Source organism: Bubalus bubalis, chromosome 3 (genome assembly GCF_019923935.1).
Source record: "Bubalus bubalis isolate 160015118507 breed Murrah chromosome 3, NDDB_SH_1, whole genome shotgun sequence".
Classification (NCBI taxonomy): domain Eukaryota; kingdom Metazoa; phylum Chordata; class Mammalia; order Artiodactyla; family Bovidae; genus Bubalus; species Bubalus bubalis.
In genome coordinates this window covers 14696372-14712655 of record NC_059159.1, presented here as the reverse complement: position 1 = coordinate 14712655, position 16284 = coordinate 14696372, and the positions used below count along the sequence as shown (strand labels likewise).

The 16284-nt window shown below is 44.5% G+C and overlaps 1 protein-coding gene, 1 long non-coding RNA gene and 2 other non-coding genes across 7 annotated transcripts in view; 3 read left to right on the top strand and 1 right to left on the bottom strand.

Moving 5' to 3' along the window:
- The first annotated feature begins 4898 nt into the window (after positions 1-4898).
- Positions 4899-5285, top strand: LOC102393386. Its single transcript, XR_329444.3, has 2 exons — positions 4899-4993; positions 5200-5285. It is a non-coding gene; the product is annotated as an uncharacterized LOC102393386 (long non-coding RNA).
- LOC112584122 lies at positions 5053-5122 on the top strand. The gene has a single exon (XR_003108468.1). It is a non-coding gene; the product is annotated as a small nucleolar RNA SNORD104 (small nucleolar RNA).
- A 30-nt stretch (positions 5286-5315) lies between the features above and the next one.
- On the top strand, positions 5316-5448 carry LOC112584148. Its single transcript, XR_003108491.1, has one exon. It is a non-coding gene; the product is annotated as a small nucleolar RNA SNORA76 (small nucleolar RNA).
- Positions 5449-7144: 1696 nt separating this feature from the next.
- The window catches only part of TEX2 (testis expressed 2), a 110744-nt gene continuing 101604 nt past the window's right edge, over positions 7145-16284 (bottom strand). For 3 of the 4 annotated variants that reach the window (XM_025279825.3, XM_025279826.3, XM_025279827.3), the window contains 4 exons: positions 16011-16136; positions 14329-14538; positions 10412-10532; positions 7145-8783 (listed from right to left, as the gene is read on the bottom strand). In XM_025279825.3, coding sequence (XP_025135610.1) covers positions 8661-8783; positions 10412-10532; positions 14329-14538; positions 16011-16136 — 580 coding nt within the window. In that variant the 3' untranslated portion in view covers positions 7145-8660. The remainder of the gene's footprint in view (positions 8784-10411; positions 10533-14328; positions 14539-16010; positions 16137-16284) is intronic. The other variant, XM_025279828.3, reaches the window with a different exon arrangement.

The window sequence follows — 16284 nt, the reverse complement described above, 5'->3', positions numbered from 1 at the left end:
TTCTCCCGGCAATCTTGATTCCAGCTTGTGCTTCATCCAGCCCAGCATTTCTCATGATGTACTCTGCATAGAAGTTAAATAAGCAGGGTGACAATATACAGCCTTGACGTACTCCTTTTCCTATTTGGAACCAGTCTGTTGTTCCATGTCCAGTTCTAACTGTTGTTTCTTGAGCTGCATACAGATTTCCCAGGAGGCAGGTCAGGTGGTCTGGTATTTCCAACTCTTTCAGAATTTTCCAGAGTTTATTGTGATCTACACAGTCAAAGGCTTTGGCATAGTCAATAAAGCAGATGTTTTTCTGGAACTCTCTTGCTTTTTCGATGATCCAGCGAATGTTGGCAATTTGATCTCTAATTCCTCTGCCTTTTCTAAATACAGCCTGAGCATCTGGATGTTCACTGTTCACTTACTGTTGAAGCCTCACTTGGAGAATTTTGAGCATTACTTTACTAGCATGTGAGATGAGTGCAATTGTGCGGTAGTTTGAACATTCTTTGGCATTGCCTTTCTTTGGGATTGGAATGAAAACTGACCTTTTCCAGTCCTGTGGCCACTGCTGAGTTTTCCAAATTTGCTGGCAATTGAGTGCAGCACTTTCACAGCATCATCTTTCAGGATTTGAAATAGCTCAACTGGAATTCCATCACCTCCACTAGCTTTGTTTGTAGTGATGCTTCCTAAGGCCCGCTTGACTTCACATTCCAGGATGTCTGGCTCTAGGTGAGTGATCACACCATCGTAGTTATCTGGGTCATGAAGATCTTTTCTGTATAGTTCTTCTGTGTATTCTTGCCACCTCTTCTTAATATCTTCTGCTTCTGTTAGGTCCATACCATCTCTGTCCTTTATTGAGCCCATCTTTGCATGAAATGTTCCCTTGATATCTCTCATTTTCTTGAAGAGATCTCTAGTCTTTCCCATTGTATTGTTTTCTTCAATTTCTTTGCACTGATCCCTGAGGAAGGCTATCTTATCTCTCCCTGCTGCTCTTTGGAACTTTGCATTCAAATGGGTATATCTTTCCTTTTCTTCTCTGCCTTTAGCTTCTCTTCCTTTTTCAGCTATTTGTAAGGCCTCCTCAGACAACCATTTTGCCTTTTTACATTTCTTTTTCTTGGGGATGGTCTTGATCACTGCCTCCTGTACAATGTCATGAACCTCCGTCTATAGTTCTTCAGGCACTCTGTCTATCAGATCTAATCCCTTGAATCTATTTGTCATGTTCACTGTGTAATCATAAGGGATTTGATTTAGGTCATATCTGCATGGTCTAGAAACATCTATTTCTGCTTTATTAACTATGCCAAAGCCTTTGACTGTGTAGATCACAATAAACTCTGGAAAATTCTGAAAGAGTTGGAAATACCAGACCACCTGACCTGCCTCCTGGGAAATCTGTATGCAGCTCAAGAAACAACAGTTAGTACTGGACATGGAACAACAGACTGGTTCCAAATAGGAAAAGGAGTACGTCAAGGCTGTATATTGTCACCCTGCTTATTTAACTTCTATGCAGAGTACATCATGAGAAATGCTGGGCTGGATGAAGCACAAGCTGGAATCAAGATTGCCGGGAGAAATATCAATAACCTCAGATATGCAGATGACACCACCCTTATGGCAGAAAGTGAAGAGGAACTAAAGAGCCTCTTGATGAAAGTGAAAGAGGAGAGTGAAAAAGTTGGCTTACAGCTCAACATGCAGAAAACTAAGATCTGGTCCATCACTTCATGGCAAATAGATGGAGAAGCAGTGGAAACAGTGGCAGACTTTATATTTTTGGGCTCCAAAATCACTGCACATAGTGACTGCAGCCATGAAATTAAAAGATGCTTACTTCTTGAAAGAAAAGTTATGACCAACATAGACAGCATATTAAAAAACAGAGACATTACTTTGCCAACAAGTCTATCTAGTTAAGGCTAGGTTTTTCCAGTAGTCATGTATGGATGAAGAGTTGGACTATAAAGAAAGCTGAGCGCAGAAGAATTGATGCTTTTGAACTGTGGTGTTGGAGAAGACTCTTGAGAGTCCCTTGGACTGCAAGGAGTTCCAACCAGTCCATCCTAAAGGAAATCAGTCCTGAATATTCATTGGAAGGACTGATGTTGAAGTTGAAACTCCAATCCTTTGCCACCTGATGCAAAGAACTGACTGATTTGAAAAGACTCTGATGCTGCGAAAAATTGAAGGCCTGAGGAGAAGGGGACGACAGAGGATGAGATGGTTGGATGGCATCACCGACTCAATGGACATGAGTTTGAGTAAACTCTGAGACTTGGTGATGGACAGGGAGGCCTGGCATGCTGTAGTCCATAGGGTCGCAAAGAGTTGGAGATGACTGAGAAACTGAACTGAACTGCATGGTCTAGTGATTTTCGCTACTTTCTTCAACTTAAGTCTGAATTTGGCAGTAAGGAGTTCATGATCTGAGCCACAGTCAGCTCCCAGTCTTGTTTTCTCTGACTGTATAGAGCTACTCCATCTTTTGCTGCTAAGAATATAATCAATCTGATTTCAGTATTGACCATCTGGTGATGTCCATGTGTAGAGTCTTCTCTTGTGTTGTTGGAAGAGGGTGTTTGCTATGACCAGTGTGTTCTCTTGGCAAAACTCTGTTAGCCTTTGCCCTGTACTTCAAGGCCAAATTTGCCTGTTACTCCAGGTATCTCTTGACTCCCTACTTTTGCATTCCAGTCCCCTATAATGAAAAGGACCTCTTTTTGGGGTGTTAATTCTAGAAGGTCTTATAGGTCTTCATAGAACCATTTAACTTCATGGGCCTTTATCTGGCCCATGACTGGCATTAAAGATATCATTTTTACACTCACCATGTTGGAAAACGTATTAGAGCTTCCCTGGTGACTCAAATGGTAAAGAATTTGCCTGTAATGCAGGAGACCCGGGTTCCATCCCTAGGTCAGGAAGATCCCCTGGAGAAGAGAAAATGGCAATCCACTCCAGTATTCTTGCCTGGGAAATCCCATGGTCAGAGGAGACTGGCAGGCTGCATGTCAGTACCTGTACATGATAGTGAAAATATCTCCATTTCAAGAATCTGTGGAATATTTATAAAAATAGATCATGTTTTAGGTCACAAAGAAAACTAATTAATTTCCCAATGTAGAAACTGTACTACAGAGTAATAAATGTTGAAATTAAAAACAAAGGTTTATTAAACAGCAATGAAAATAATCATTGACAAGAAAAAAAAATGTTGCCTGCCATTCCAGTTCTACAAGGATCAAGCCATTAGCTGCTCCAGTTGCCCACCACTGACAGGGGACCTGAGGGAAATCAGGAGCGAGAAAAACAGGAAGCATTCTTTGCTTTGGATACTGGCCCCTAGATAGTTAAGATACACATCTAAGGAAAAATGTCTACAACCCCCAGATTCTTGCCTTTTCCCATATATAGAAAAGCACTAAAATCACTGAGATGGCTGTTTTTTGTGAATGGCAGTAATCTTTGATGTTCAACTATATTTGTTTTGTTTTTAGCAAAAAATTCATGTATTTCTTGGCTCCTCCCTTGCTTCTTGGGAACAGTTTCTCATAGCTCTCTGTCTCCTGGCCTAAAATCTCCAGTAAGACACTGAATAAACTCAGCGCACACATCTTACACTGTGGGTTTTTCTTAAAGTCCACATCATATACAGGTTACAATACACTTGCCAAAATAATGATTGTTTTGGACCAAAGAAGAATTTAGAAATGTAACTTGAGACTATGTAGAAAATAAGGAAAGTAAGAGTCCTATTCAACTACAAACACAGGCTGAAATGCTTTCATTATTACAGAAAACAATAAACTTTCCTTATTAAGTTGAGAGAAAAAAGAAAATTAATTCCCAAGGAAAACATATAAAGGAAGTAATGATAACCAGATTATTGCGCCTGTGTGTTTTCTGTTCCCTCTCCCAGTATATCAAACCAGAGTGTGTGAGTGCTCTGTTGTGTCCAACTCTTTGTAACCCCATGGACTGTAGCCTGCCAGGCTCCTGTCCATTGAATTCTCCAGGCAGGAATACTGGAGTGGGTTGCTATTTCCTCCTCCAGGGCATCTTCCCCATCCAGGGATCTAACCAGCATTCCGATTCTTTACCTGGTGAGCTACTTTGGAAGCCGAAATCAAACCCCAAGGACATATTCTTATTGTCCACTCGTGAATAATGTGTCTGCCTCAGTTTGCCTCACAGTTTGATCTCAGTACTTAGAAATACTTTGGGCTTTCCCAAAGTTAGACCTTCTCTCCCTTCGGCCTCTGAAGTAAGCTACTTCTATTTTAGCATTTATTAAAGTAATATAATCACATAAGCCTTCCGCATCACACCAGTACTTCAAACACACGTATTTGTTTACCACTTAGAATGTGTCAGTCGATTGACATTAATGTAATCCTTGTACACCACTGTTAGTTTGGATTTCTCTGTTTTTCAGAAATCGAGGCTCAGAAAGGCTAAGAGATCAAGGTCAAGAAGCGAATTCATCACAAAGTCAGGATTTGATTGCACATCGACTTGCTTTCAAATGCAAGCTTTTTCTGCCAGAACAGGTTACTTTAAATTCAGGGGCAAGACTATCGTCACCTCAGCTCCTAGCTTAGCTCGTGGAACAGAGTATCTAACAGGTTAAGCATTTCCTGCGCCCTACTGTCAGTTCTGTTCCGTTTTGTGTACTATAGAGCGATACACCACTCACAAGCCGGTGACCTAGGTGATTAAAGAAATCAGAAGAATTAGGACACTAAATTTAGGACACAGCCTTTACTTAACCCCCATCTCTATGGTTGGCATATAACCACTCTATACTCTGGAGGACTCAGCGAGCCCGGCCAATCAGTGAGTTACTTTACAGTCACGTGGCAGGAAGTTTAAACTTGCAATTGGTCAATAGCGGTAAGGCCCGCCCAACTACATCCGGTCTGCTTCTTTAAGTAGAAACCAGGCCAGTTTCCTTTCCTTTCCTTTCAGCTGCTGAAGAGCTGGGCGGGTGAGGTGGTGTTTGTTTTGTGTCGGGGGCCTGGGAGTCGGGCGGAGGGAGGGCGGCCTGCGGTGATGACATCCCAAATAAAGCACGTGTTAGACTGCTGACGCGGGTGATGCGAACTGGAGTCTGAGTCGGGCTGCCTCGGCGCCTGGGAATAGACGGGCTTGCGGGCACATCGCACTCCTCACCCACAGCTCTTGTTCTTGCAGATGGCTCGAGAAGGACGTCGGATGTCATTGTCCTCCCGGCTTTTCGATCTTCCCCCGAAGCCCCTCAATAAAATGGTTTGATCCCAGTGCTGGTGTCCTATGTTGTTTGTCGCGACGCGCTGCCTTTGAGCCCCCGCCGCGCCTGCGCGTGGCGCCGGGGGTCAGGCTGCAGCGCCAGAGCATGTGCTCGCGCATAACTGGGGTCGTCTGCCCCCGCGGCGGCGGCCCTTTTAACCGCGAGCGACACGGCCGCCCTGGGCTGTCGGGGCGGGGTATACAGAGGCCTGGGGAAGACGTCGGGGGTCCTGTAGTCTGCTTATTTCTTGTAACTTCCCTGAGTCCGAGTGTCACTTTCATGGGGACCTGTGAGACGCGCAGGTTCATTTAACCGCCGTGTGGATGGCCATCTGCAGGGAGAGGAGATGAGAAATAGGCTGTGGCCTTGAACGGTTCAAGGGCCGTGGTGTACTCCACTGAAATTGCCTCCCGGTCTTGGGCTTCATGAGCTTACTAACTTTGATAAGGGGTATTCGCGGACTACCTTAAAATAGGCTTCCCTGGTGGCTCAGACGGTCAAGCGTCTGTCTGCAATACAGGAAATCCAGGTTTGATCCCTGGGTTGGGACGATTCCCCTGGAGAAGGAAATGGCAGCCTACTCCAGTACTCTTGCCTGGAAAACCCCATAGAGGAAGGAGCCTGGTAGCTATGGTCCATGGGGTTGCAAAGGGTCGGACCCGTCTGAGCGACTTCACTTGCTTTGACTTACAGGGTATGCCCCAGACAATGTGAACAGTTCACAGTACCAAGGTATTTTGCCACAGGGCACAACATAGGCATCTACTTGCAGGTGTAATCCGCATTCTGGGTTTTTAAAAACGTGTACAAAGGGAGAGTTGAGTTTTATCATCCACTGGATGGACATGAGTTTGAGCAAGCTCTCGGAGTTGGTGATGGACAGGAAAGCCTGGCGTGCTGCAGTCCTCGGGTGGCAAAGAGACAACTGGGGGACTGAAGTGAAGTTGTATTTGGGGCAAAATAAGAGCTGCAGCCCAGGGAACTGCTCCAAAGAAGCAAGTCAGTACAAAAGAGATTTTGGTGAGGGGACGCATGCAATTGAGCACGTATTTCTCTAGCTTTGTTAGTCTCGTAAAGCTTTTGCTAGTCACAGGGACAGCTGTCACCATGAGGTTTTCAGTGTTTTTGTAGGTATGAAGGGAGAAAGTTGAACTCAGCTCCTGAAAATGTATCTGAAGACCTGTCTGCCAGTCCCTGCCTGGAGCACAGAGTGCTTTATTACTGCTCTCCACTTGTAGGGGGTGGGTGTTGAAGGTCACCAGCTGCAGCAACACAGGATTTAATCCTTGGAGAGGTACATGGCAAGTGCCAATTTGTGGTTAAAACACAGATGACAACAGGCTCCAAAGCTTAGCTGAAATGTGCATCAGTTCCAAGGACAAGGTGGCAGGTGTTGAAAGGCAAGTATGCACAAGTGCCGAGTCTTAACGGCTTTGTTGCTTAATAATGGAGGTGGCTCCAAGTTAGTAGGCAGTTGGTGTGAACTCAGCCTAGGAGGGCTTTGCAGGTAGTGCTAGTGAAGAGTCTACCAGCCAGTGAAGGAGATCAAAGGTGCAGGATCGATCCCTGGATCAGCAAGATCCCCTGGAGGAAGAAGGCATGGCAACCCACTCCAGTATTCCACCCTGGAGAATTCCATGGACAGAGGAGCCTGGCAGGCTGCAGTCCATAGGGTTGCAGAGTCGGACACGACCAAAGGACATAGCGCGTACCAAGGTGTGGTCTATGTTGGATCCTCAACAGAACAAGTCCAGTGATCACTCAAGAAACTGAAGCTGCCACTGGCAGCTGACGGCTCAGATTCTGTGCCATAGTTTATTCTGTTCGTTACCTAAACAGGATTAAGTAGAAATAACTTGGATGCTTATCTAGTATTTGACATGAGATATTTATTTGTGAAACAATGCAAGCGATTGTAAATCCCCCACATACTATTTGATTAAGTGCAATAAGGTACAGTCGTGTAATCTCTTTACACAATAGTGCATCTAGTCCTTTGCCTTAAATTATTGCACAAAAATTATAAGACCAGTGAAGAAGACATGCGGACTGACAGGCAAATTGGCCTACACAATGAGAACAGCACACCAACTGGAATGGTCCAATAATTTAAGTCAAATGTTTTAATGGTGCAATTAAAGTAATCAAATAAGGGTTCAAATATATTCTTTCAATATATTAATTTCTTTAAAGTCATGTTCAGGCAAGGTGCTGCTGCTGTTTAAAAAAAACACTATTAGCTTTGTCCACAGATGTAGTTGTCAAAAGTCACCCAAGGTAAGTCTGATGTTGAATGCAGCTTTAAACAATTAAAAATTTGTATTTTGAGTGTACTTCTCAAAGCAAATTATACAGTTGAGAGAGCCCTGAAACCTGTAAACTAAACATTCTGACACAAGTGCACAAAATACAGTTGGCAATGTTTAATGTCACGTTAATTTTGAGATCTGTAGTGTTTGATGTTGAGCGAACTTTTGGTCTTGACTCAAGATGAAGAGAGCAGTCCTGTTTTGGCCATCAGAAAAGGAAACTGCCCACAAAACATCCCTAGCCAATTAGGTTAACAAGGCATTTATGCCTATTTAAAGCTTCCCAGAGCACAGAGGAAGCGCCAGGTGGATGGACGGTGGCTCTGGCTCCCTGGCCGCACTCCAATCCAGTCTTGTGCAGTGTTTGACATTTTCACATATGCTCAGGTCTCAGGAAAACGGGATCAGTTAGAAACCAGGTGATTGTACCTTGTTGGTAGAAGGCATGGGATGGTTTGATCTCATGGCTTTGCCTAATGTACACATAAATCCCACCATTCTCGCCCCAGCTGGTAGTGTGTTAAGAGTTGTATGTTCTATGGCTACTTGCTTCCAAAACACAATAAGAGTAAGTTGCTATGCACATCTCTTTATCACCAAAGACACAGTTCACAAAATTCCACTCCCCACCCTCCACACATGGAACCACACTGATGTTCTCTGGGGCTGCCACACAAAAACTGGGGAAGTGAGAAAACATTCCACTGCGCTGGCTGGCTGAGCAAAAACCCTGGAGGCATCGAGGAGGCAAAGGGAAGCCTTCCAGCTGTGCAGCTTCGCTCTTAATGTGCTCTTGTGGTACAACAAAACCTGGTAGACTTAGAAAAGCCAGGGTGGGAGTCACCAGTAACCTCTGGATCCACCGGGATGATCCTTCCAGTTTTCCTTTGCTGAGGCAAAGCTTTGCAGCAGGCAATCTGGACCCCAGTCTCAGGACGCCTCAGGGTGGGACCGGCACCGGCAGGCAGAGGGCAGAGCGGTGGCACAAGGGAAGGCCAGCGCTGCAGCCCAGATGGCAGCCGAGAACCCCACACTGAGCTTATCTCCCACTACTGGGAACACCAGGACTGCACCCATCACAGCTGATCAGCGGCCTCCACAGGTGGGTCTTTCAGGAGGCTGGACGTGGAGCGAGGATCCATGGCCGAGTGCATGATGGGGATATAAACATCATCCATGTTTGGCATGACAAAAACTTTCTGCAGAAAGAAGGAACAGACATGGAACAAGGCTCTGTTCTCTGGGAGTTGCCCTATTGTGTTCTGATAAGAATTTTAGGCTTTAGACAAGTTTTTAAAATACATATGAAACAACTTTTCTTACACATTCCAAACTAATTCCTCTATAATATTCAGAAAGCCTTGAGGGATCAACACCAGTGTGTGAATATGAGAACCCAATAGGCTGTGGGGCAGAAGCAGCCTTTGAGTTCACGTACATATAATAAAATTACTCATGAGTTGATAAATAACATTAAGAGACTTGGCATAAGCTGCTCACAGGATTCCAAATTACTATATCCAGAACACTTGTTCTAAGTATATTTTATCCTAGCACTTAAAATCCTAGCAACAAAAAAGTAAGCTCTTTTTTTTTCCCCAAACCAGAACCAGTTAAAGCTGCATAGAAAAGAAATTCTACTATCATGAACACCCAAAGGATAATCAGTGATTGACAGTAATGGTGCTTTGCCTATTTATAAACTAATTTTATGTAAGTGAATTCTGGCAATGTATTCAACTTCAGCAATGCTTCCAAAAGCAAAAACAAAAGCATGTGGCCTTGGGAGAATGCAAACAGTTACCCTTCAACTTCCCAACTTGCCTTGAAAATACCATGCACCAAAGTCTGCCCCCTAGAAGGGGTGACCATTCTACCCCAACACTCTTAAAAAAGATGACCCACCCAAATTCCTCACGTAGGAAAAAGGAAAAGAACCAAGGCATGAGGTTGTTTTTCCCCTCACTAGGTTCAAAGTGCTTTTTCTTTTGGAGATAAAATGAAGCTTTCCATAAACTGGTTGTTATATTTACAGCTACAGCTTTTAAATAATATAGTTTTTAGATAATAAAAAGTATAATTTTAAAGGCAATGACTTAAAAGGTACTACTGCAAACATAATATGGGTCTTCTTCAGAAAGTGAAATTCATTATAAAATAGTCTGTTAATCCATAACACCTTAAAAGTCAACTATGCCTCAAAAACCTGATAAAAATTTAATAGAAATAGCTCATTGCAAGGCCTTGTCCACACTGCTATTTCCTGTGGTGGAAGAATGCAGAGACAGGCTTGGAGAATGAGCTCTGGCTGAGTCAACTCCAGGCCTACCCTCAAAGATTCACAGGGTAGGGAGAGGCCTGATTCATCTTTGAACTCCCAAGGCAGGTGGTAGCTGCACGTAGAATGTTTGTAGAAACACACAAACTGAGCAAGGTGGGTACCATACCAGAGCAGGAATGGCTTCCCTGACCACGGGCCAGGTGCTACTCATGGACCAACTCCAGGCCCCACCTAGGGGAAAAGTCCAAAGATGGTCCCAGCAGATGGACGACTTAACCCTCGCCAGGCCTACTGGGACATGACAGTCATTTTGCTCTTTGACCCCAACGTTTTGAGTTTCCTCTGAAGACTATGTAACAGGATGTGGATGAGTTTCAGGGTTTCTAAAACTAAACCTGAAATTTTATGCCTCTTTGGTCACATGTGTCCTTTCCCCAGATGAGGGTTCATAGCTATTATCAGATTTTCCAAGGAGGATCCTGGACCTCTGTTCTGCCCAGAGCTTTTAGACTCAGCATGAAATACCAGATGACCCAGCAGGTGTACCTGAAATTCTTGTTCCAGTTTCTTCTCTATCCAGTCTGTCACATGAACTAAAGTCACTTCTCTCTCTCCAAGTTTTGGCCGAGCTTTCAGCTCAATATATGGTGGCTTCCGGAATCCATACCTTTTAAAAGAAGACAAATAACCACATTTAGAAGCAAAGAAAAGAAGTGGATGGTACCCAGAGTAAACATTCCTCATCTACACAAGGCTTTATCAGTACTTGAAAATGTTTTCTTCTTCTGAAAAATCCCTTCTAAAAAAAAATACTTCACTGCAGCAGGTATGAATTGTGAATTCCCCGGACCCAGGGCTGTGATGACTGGGGACAAACTAAGACAGCCAGGAAACACCACTGGAAAAGTCCATGACCTGGGCATTGTTTCTGGTTTTTGTTTTTCCTAAAATGGCGAGGATATTTTTTGTTTCTATTTTTATGAGAGTACGATACGTCTGTTACAAAACCCCAAATATAAAAGTGTATAAAGCAGGAAATAACACTGTCTCTCTCTGGATCTATAACCAAGATAGGACCACTGAGAGAAACACGATTGATTTCCCCCACACCCCTAACATGCATAAACAGAGAGCCTTCTGTGACCTGCTTTTTCACTCCACACTGTGATTATTACGGCTTCTCAGTGGAGCCGACTGGCACTCGGGACTGTTGGTAAAGCATCCAGTCAAGAGACTATGTGCTCTCAAACTAAAAACTTTGATCCATTATGGACCAACGTTTTAAAACATCCAGGTACACCTTGGAGATATGCAGGCTCAGTTTCAGACTGCCACACCAAAGCTAACATTGTAATAGAGTCACGTGAATTTTTGGTTTCCCAGTGCGTATAAAAATTGTCTTTTCACTATGTTGTAGTCTACTAGGTGTGCAAAACAAGGTATACACCTCAATCAAAAAGTACTTCATTGCTTAAAAAAAAAATGATAACTATCACCTGACAACACAGGGTTGCCACAAACTTTTAATCTGTAAAAAATGCAGTATGGGCAAGTGCAAGAAAGCAAAGCATAGTCAGACAAGGTCTGCCCATAAGATAAAAATGGCAAGTTGCTATAAATATTCTAAACACTCTGAATATGTATAGTTATCTTTGTGGATTAATAGCAAATAGTTCAGCACTCGAGCATGCACTGAGCAGCACTAGGCTGTGCATGCGCAGTCGCTTCAGTCATGTCCAGTTCTTTGCGACCCCATGGACTATCGCCCGCCAGGCTCCTGTGTCCATGGGATTGTCCAGGCAAGAATACTGGAGTGGGTTGCCATTTCCCCCTCCAGGGAATCTTCACGACCCAGGGCTTGAACCGGCATCTTTTACGTCTCCTGCAGTGCTGCTGCTGCTGCTGCTAAGTCGCCCCAGTCGTGTCTGACTCTACGCGACCCCATAGACAGCAGCCCACCAGGCTCCCCCGTCCCTGGGATTCTCCAGGCAAGAACACTGGAGTGGGTTGCCATTTCCTTCTCCAATGAATGAAAGTGAAAAGTGAAAGTGAAGTCGCTCAGTCGTGTCCGACCCTCAGCGACCCCATGGACTGCAGCCTACCAGCTCCTCCGTCCATGGGATTTTCCAGGCAAGAGTACTGGAGTGGGGTGCCATTGCTTCTCCGGAGCTACTAGGCTAGAGGCCTCTAATTTTAATTACCATTGAGCAGTGGTGTTTGTAACTCCTAAGTCAAAGCTTGGGAGTAAAAAGAAGATATGTATCAACTCTTACTATTAAGAAAAATTTTTTTTATTAAGCTGCACAGTAAGGTAGTATCTGGTTATTTTTGGATGCTAAAGTTATAGGTTCTTAGTTTTTGTTGTTGTTTTCATGTTCTTCCAGTGAAAATATTACTTTTTAAAAATAAAATCCGAAATAGTATTTTAAAGTTTTTACTAGGAAAACACCAATATCATCATTAAATGATCAGCCAATTAAACAACCCTTTTGTAATCATTTTTACAAGTCCTTCTGAACACCAAGGATGTGCAGCAGCATGCTGGTTTCATGTGATGAGAGAACAGAGGTATCTTTTTCATAGGGACTGCCCTGGTGGCTCCGGAGAAGGCAATGGCACCGCACTCCAGTACTCCTGCCTGGAAAATCCCATGGACAGAGGAGCCTGGTAGGCTGCAGTCCATGGGGTCGCTAGGAGTTGGACACGACTGAAGTGACTTAGCAGCAGCAGCATCCCTGGTGGCTCAGCGTTAAATAATCTGCCTGCCAATGCAGGAGACTCAGGTTCAATCCCTGGGCTGGGAAGAACCCTTGGAGAAGGAAACGGTAATCCACTCCAGTATTTTTGTCTGTGAAATCCCATAGACAGAGGAGCCTGGTGGGCTGCAGGCCATGGGCCTGCAAAAGAGTCAGACATGACTTAACGACTAAACAACAACAACAATCTTTTTCATATGAGTGTAGCTTCTGGTACAAGGCGGTCTTTTATGTAATCACTATATACCCTTATGCATATTTATAGGTCTTACTTGCCAACTTAAAATTGAGATTTAGAAATAGTGATTTTCTTTTGCTGGGGATCATGAATAATTTTTTTCAGTGATTCTCAGTCCTGGCTTAGTCTCCCAATCCCAGAATCCTGGGGGCTGGGCTCGGCACAGCTTTAACAAGTCCCCAGGTGACTGTGACAGGCAGGTAGGGTTAAAACCCACTGGTTCATTCAAATGACAACTCTTTGGGTCACCCTTCTCAGTTGCTCAGCTGGGAGAGAATCCACCTATAACGCAGGAGACCATGGTTCGATTTCTGGGTCAGGAGGATCTGCTAGAGAAGGGACGGGCTACCCACTCCAGTATTCTTGGGCTTCCCTGGTGGCTCAGCTGGTAAAGAATCCACCCACAATGCAGGAAACCTGGGTTTGATTCCTGGGTTGGGAAGATCCCCAGGAGAAAGGAAAGGCTACCCACTCCACTATTCTGGCCTGGAGAATTCCAGGGTCACAAAGAGTCAGACATGACTGAGGGACTTTCACAATCTACCAGAGTTACCAAGCGCACATCCTGCCTCCTCAACGTGCAGGTCTGACCTGGGCAGGTCTTCCCTCACCGCCCAGGACTCTGCTGGATGTGTGATCCCCATCTGTAAAGTGGGGCATAATGGTAGCCTTGTCTCCACAGGACGCTGTGAGGACTGGCCCGGCAGAGAATAAGCGTTCTACAAATCGCAGCTCTTCTTCCTGGTGGAAAGGGTTGACTTGAGAGAGGAGGAAGACCGAGAAACAGCTCATCCCACAAACTTCACCAGTTGACCTTAACTCTTCCTAAGTGTGAAGATGAGTATTTTTTTGTTTAATTTTTGATTGCACCGCACAGCATATGGGATCTCAGTTCTCCAACCAGGGATTGAATCCATGCCCCCTGTAGTGGAAGCCCAGGGTCTTAACTACCAGACCACCAGGGACATGTCAAAGATAGGTATTTCTCACCATTTAAAAAAAATCTGAATTATTATTTCATGGCATAATAACACATGTGCGTGCTTCAGTTGCTCAGTTGTGTCCGACTGTTTGTGACCCCATGGATGTAACTCTCCAGGCTCCCCTGTCCATGGAATTCTCCAGGCAAGAATACTGGAGTGGGTTGCCATTTCCTCCTCCAGGGGATGTTCCCAACCCAGGGATCAAACACTGGTCTCCTGTGTCTCCTACAGTGGCAGGCAGATCCTTTACACTGTACCACCTGGGAAGCCCTGAAGGTATATCTTTATATGTGAATTAACCACTCACAGAAGAAAAGTAGAATCAGATTTACAACTAACTTTAAGGTCCCAAGAAAAACGTTTGAAAGTACTTCTTCCCAGGAAGAAGGTACTTTCCATAATGTCAAGGGCCAGCAGACTATGACTTTTATGATCATGCTCAAAGGGTATCAGTGGCTGACCCTGAGGGGCCTTCTACATACGTACCATATTCGATCAGTCGCAGGAGGTGGAATGTTCACTGCCAAGGTTCCTCTACATTCTTGTACTTCTACAGTTAGCAGTAGGGGTGTATTGGACACTTCTTCAATCTTCTTTTTAATGAATTCTGTCTCTGTTGCTTTTTGGAAATATTTTGACTTGGTAATTTTATCAACAAACCTCATGATCTTGCTTGTTCGATGACCTCCAACATACCTTTAAATGAGAGACAGGCAAGTGTTAGTGTTGACTTTGTTCCTTCATAAACAGAAACTTGGCTCTCTGTTCACCTGATTTTAGACCAGAGTTTCTCAACAGCAGCACCACTGACACTGTTGACTGGGCAATTCTTTGCTGTGGACGCTCCTCTGTACGAAATGTTTAGCGGCATCCTTGACCTTGGCCGCCCTGATGTCAACAGCACATCATCTCCCAGCAGTTAAGACAATAAAGTGTCTCTGGACATTGATAAATGTCCCGTAGGGGGAACAAAATAACCCCTGGGTGAGAACTACTAGTTCAGATAAGGTGTAGACATCAGATGGAGCCTAGTCTTGATGATGGAGAGTCAGGCCAAGTTCCCACAGTGCAGGCAGGGAATGCATCTCACCTGTTCTCCTTAATAACCTTCAAATACTGAATACAAATCTCGTGCCCTCTTAGAAAAAAATCTCATTGTCTCTATATAGCAAATAAGACATCAGGCTGCATTAAGAGGGCCACAGAACACAGTAAAACATCTGCCTTTCAGATAGTGTCACACTAACTTTGAGCAGCAATTACTTGTCAGAGTTTTAGGAGCATCTAAAGAGAACAGCTACATCAAGGTGATGTACCAGCAGGCCAGGAAAGTAAGCTTCGGTATCAGGCCACATCTACCTATGACTGCCCTAAGAAGAGAGGATATTTGTTTCTTAAAATCCCCCGCAGATCTGGAGTTCAGGAATAGTATATGTATGTGTGTAGAAAAAAGCCATTACTCTAAAGATCAGGTGGGGAGTTCAATAGTGCACACAAACTCTACAGCCAACTCCTCAAACATCTAGATTCTTTTTATCTTCTGTAGGATTTCAAACAGAACAGGTTGATGTTTTCTTAAAAATGCTTCTGAATCACTTGGTTTATCATTTCAGTTTCTTTGCTCACTGTAAATAATTAAAAGATCCTTACAGAGAGGCAGCCTAAGCACTTGGATCATTCCACAGTCCAAGTACCAGGCAAAAGGAACCCCCCAAATGAAGTTCATGATCCAAAAGGTCATCTAAGTGATCCACGTTTCCAAAATTTACCAAAGAAATCATTAGAATGTCTCAACTTTGTAGGAACTATTAACAGAAGATCACTGGAGGCACGTGACCCGTAAGAAGGGAAGTAATGCTACCCACCGACACTAGGGGGAGGTGTTGCGCAATTTATGGTCCTCGTGTTAAACATCCCTTCCATTCTCGTATTCTTTACTCCAATGGCCTGAGAAAACCATTTTGGTCTGAACTCTTAAAAAGGGGAAATTATTTGGGTGTTTTTGATTTGGGGTCTGGAATTTGAAGCCACTGGCTTTGAATTATTAATGCAAAAACCATTCACTCAAAGTGAAGGAGGAAGATCAAAGAGGGAAAAGGCGATGCAAAGCTCACGCCCAACTTGCGGCCCTGACCCCCCGGGAGACCCCAGAAGCTGGATCCACTCACCCCTCAGCCCCTGGGAGGAGCGGTTTGTCTCCGGCGCTGGGCTCTGGTGCATCGTCTTCGTCGGAGGAGCCAGCACTGGAGGACTCCTCGTCGCTGTCGGCCAGACAGAAGGCCCTGGGCCTGCAACTGATCAGGGTAGAGTCACCAGGCTGCCCGCCCAGCGCAGGCTCTGCTTAGGAAGAGCACGCACTCCACCGCCACCATGGCTATGGTGGTAGCACTCCCCGCCCCCTCACCCAGACAGAAGAGGCCTAATCCCAGAATCCTCGGATGG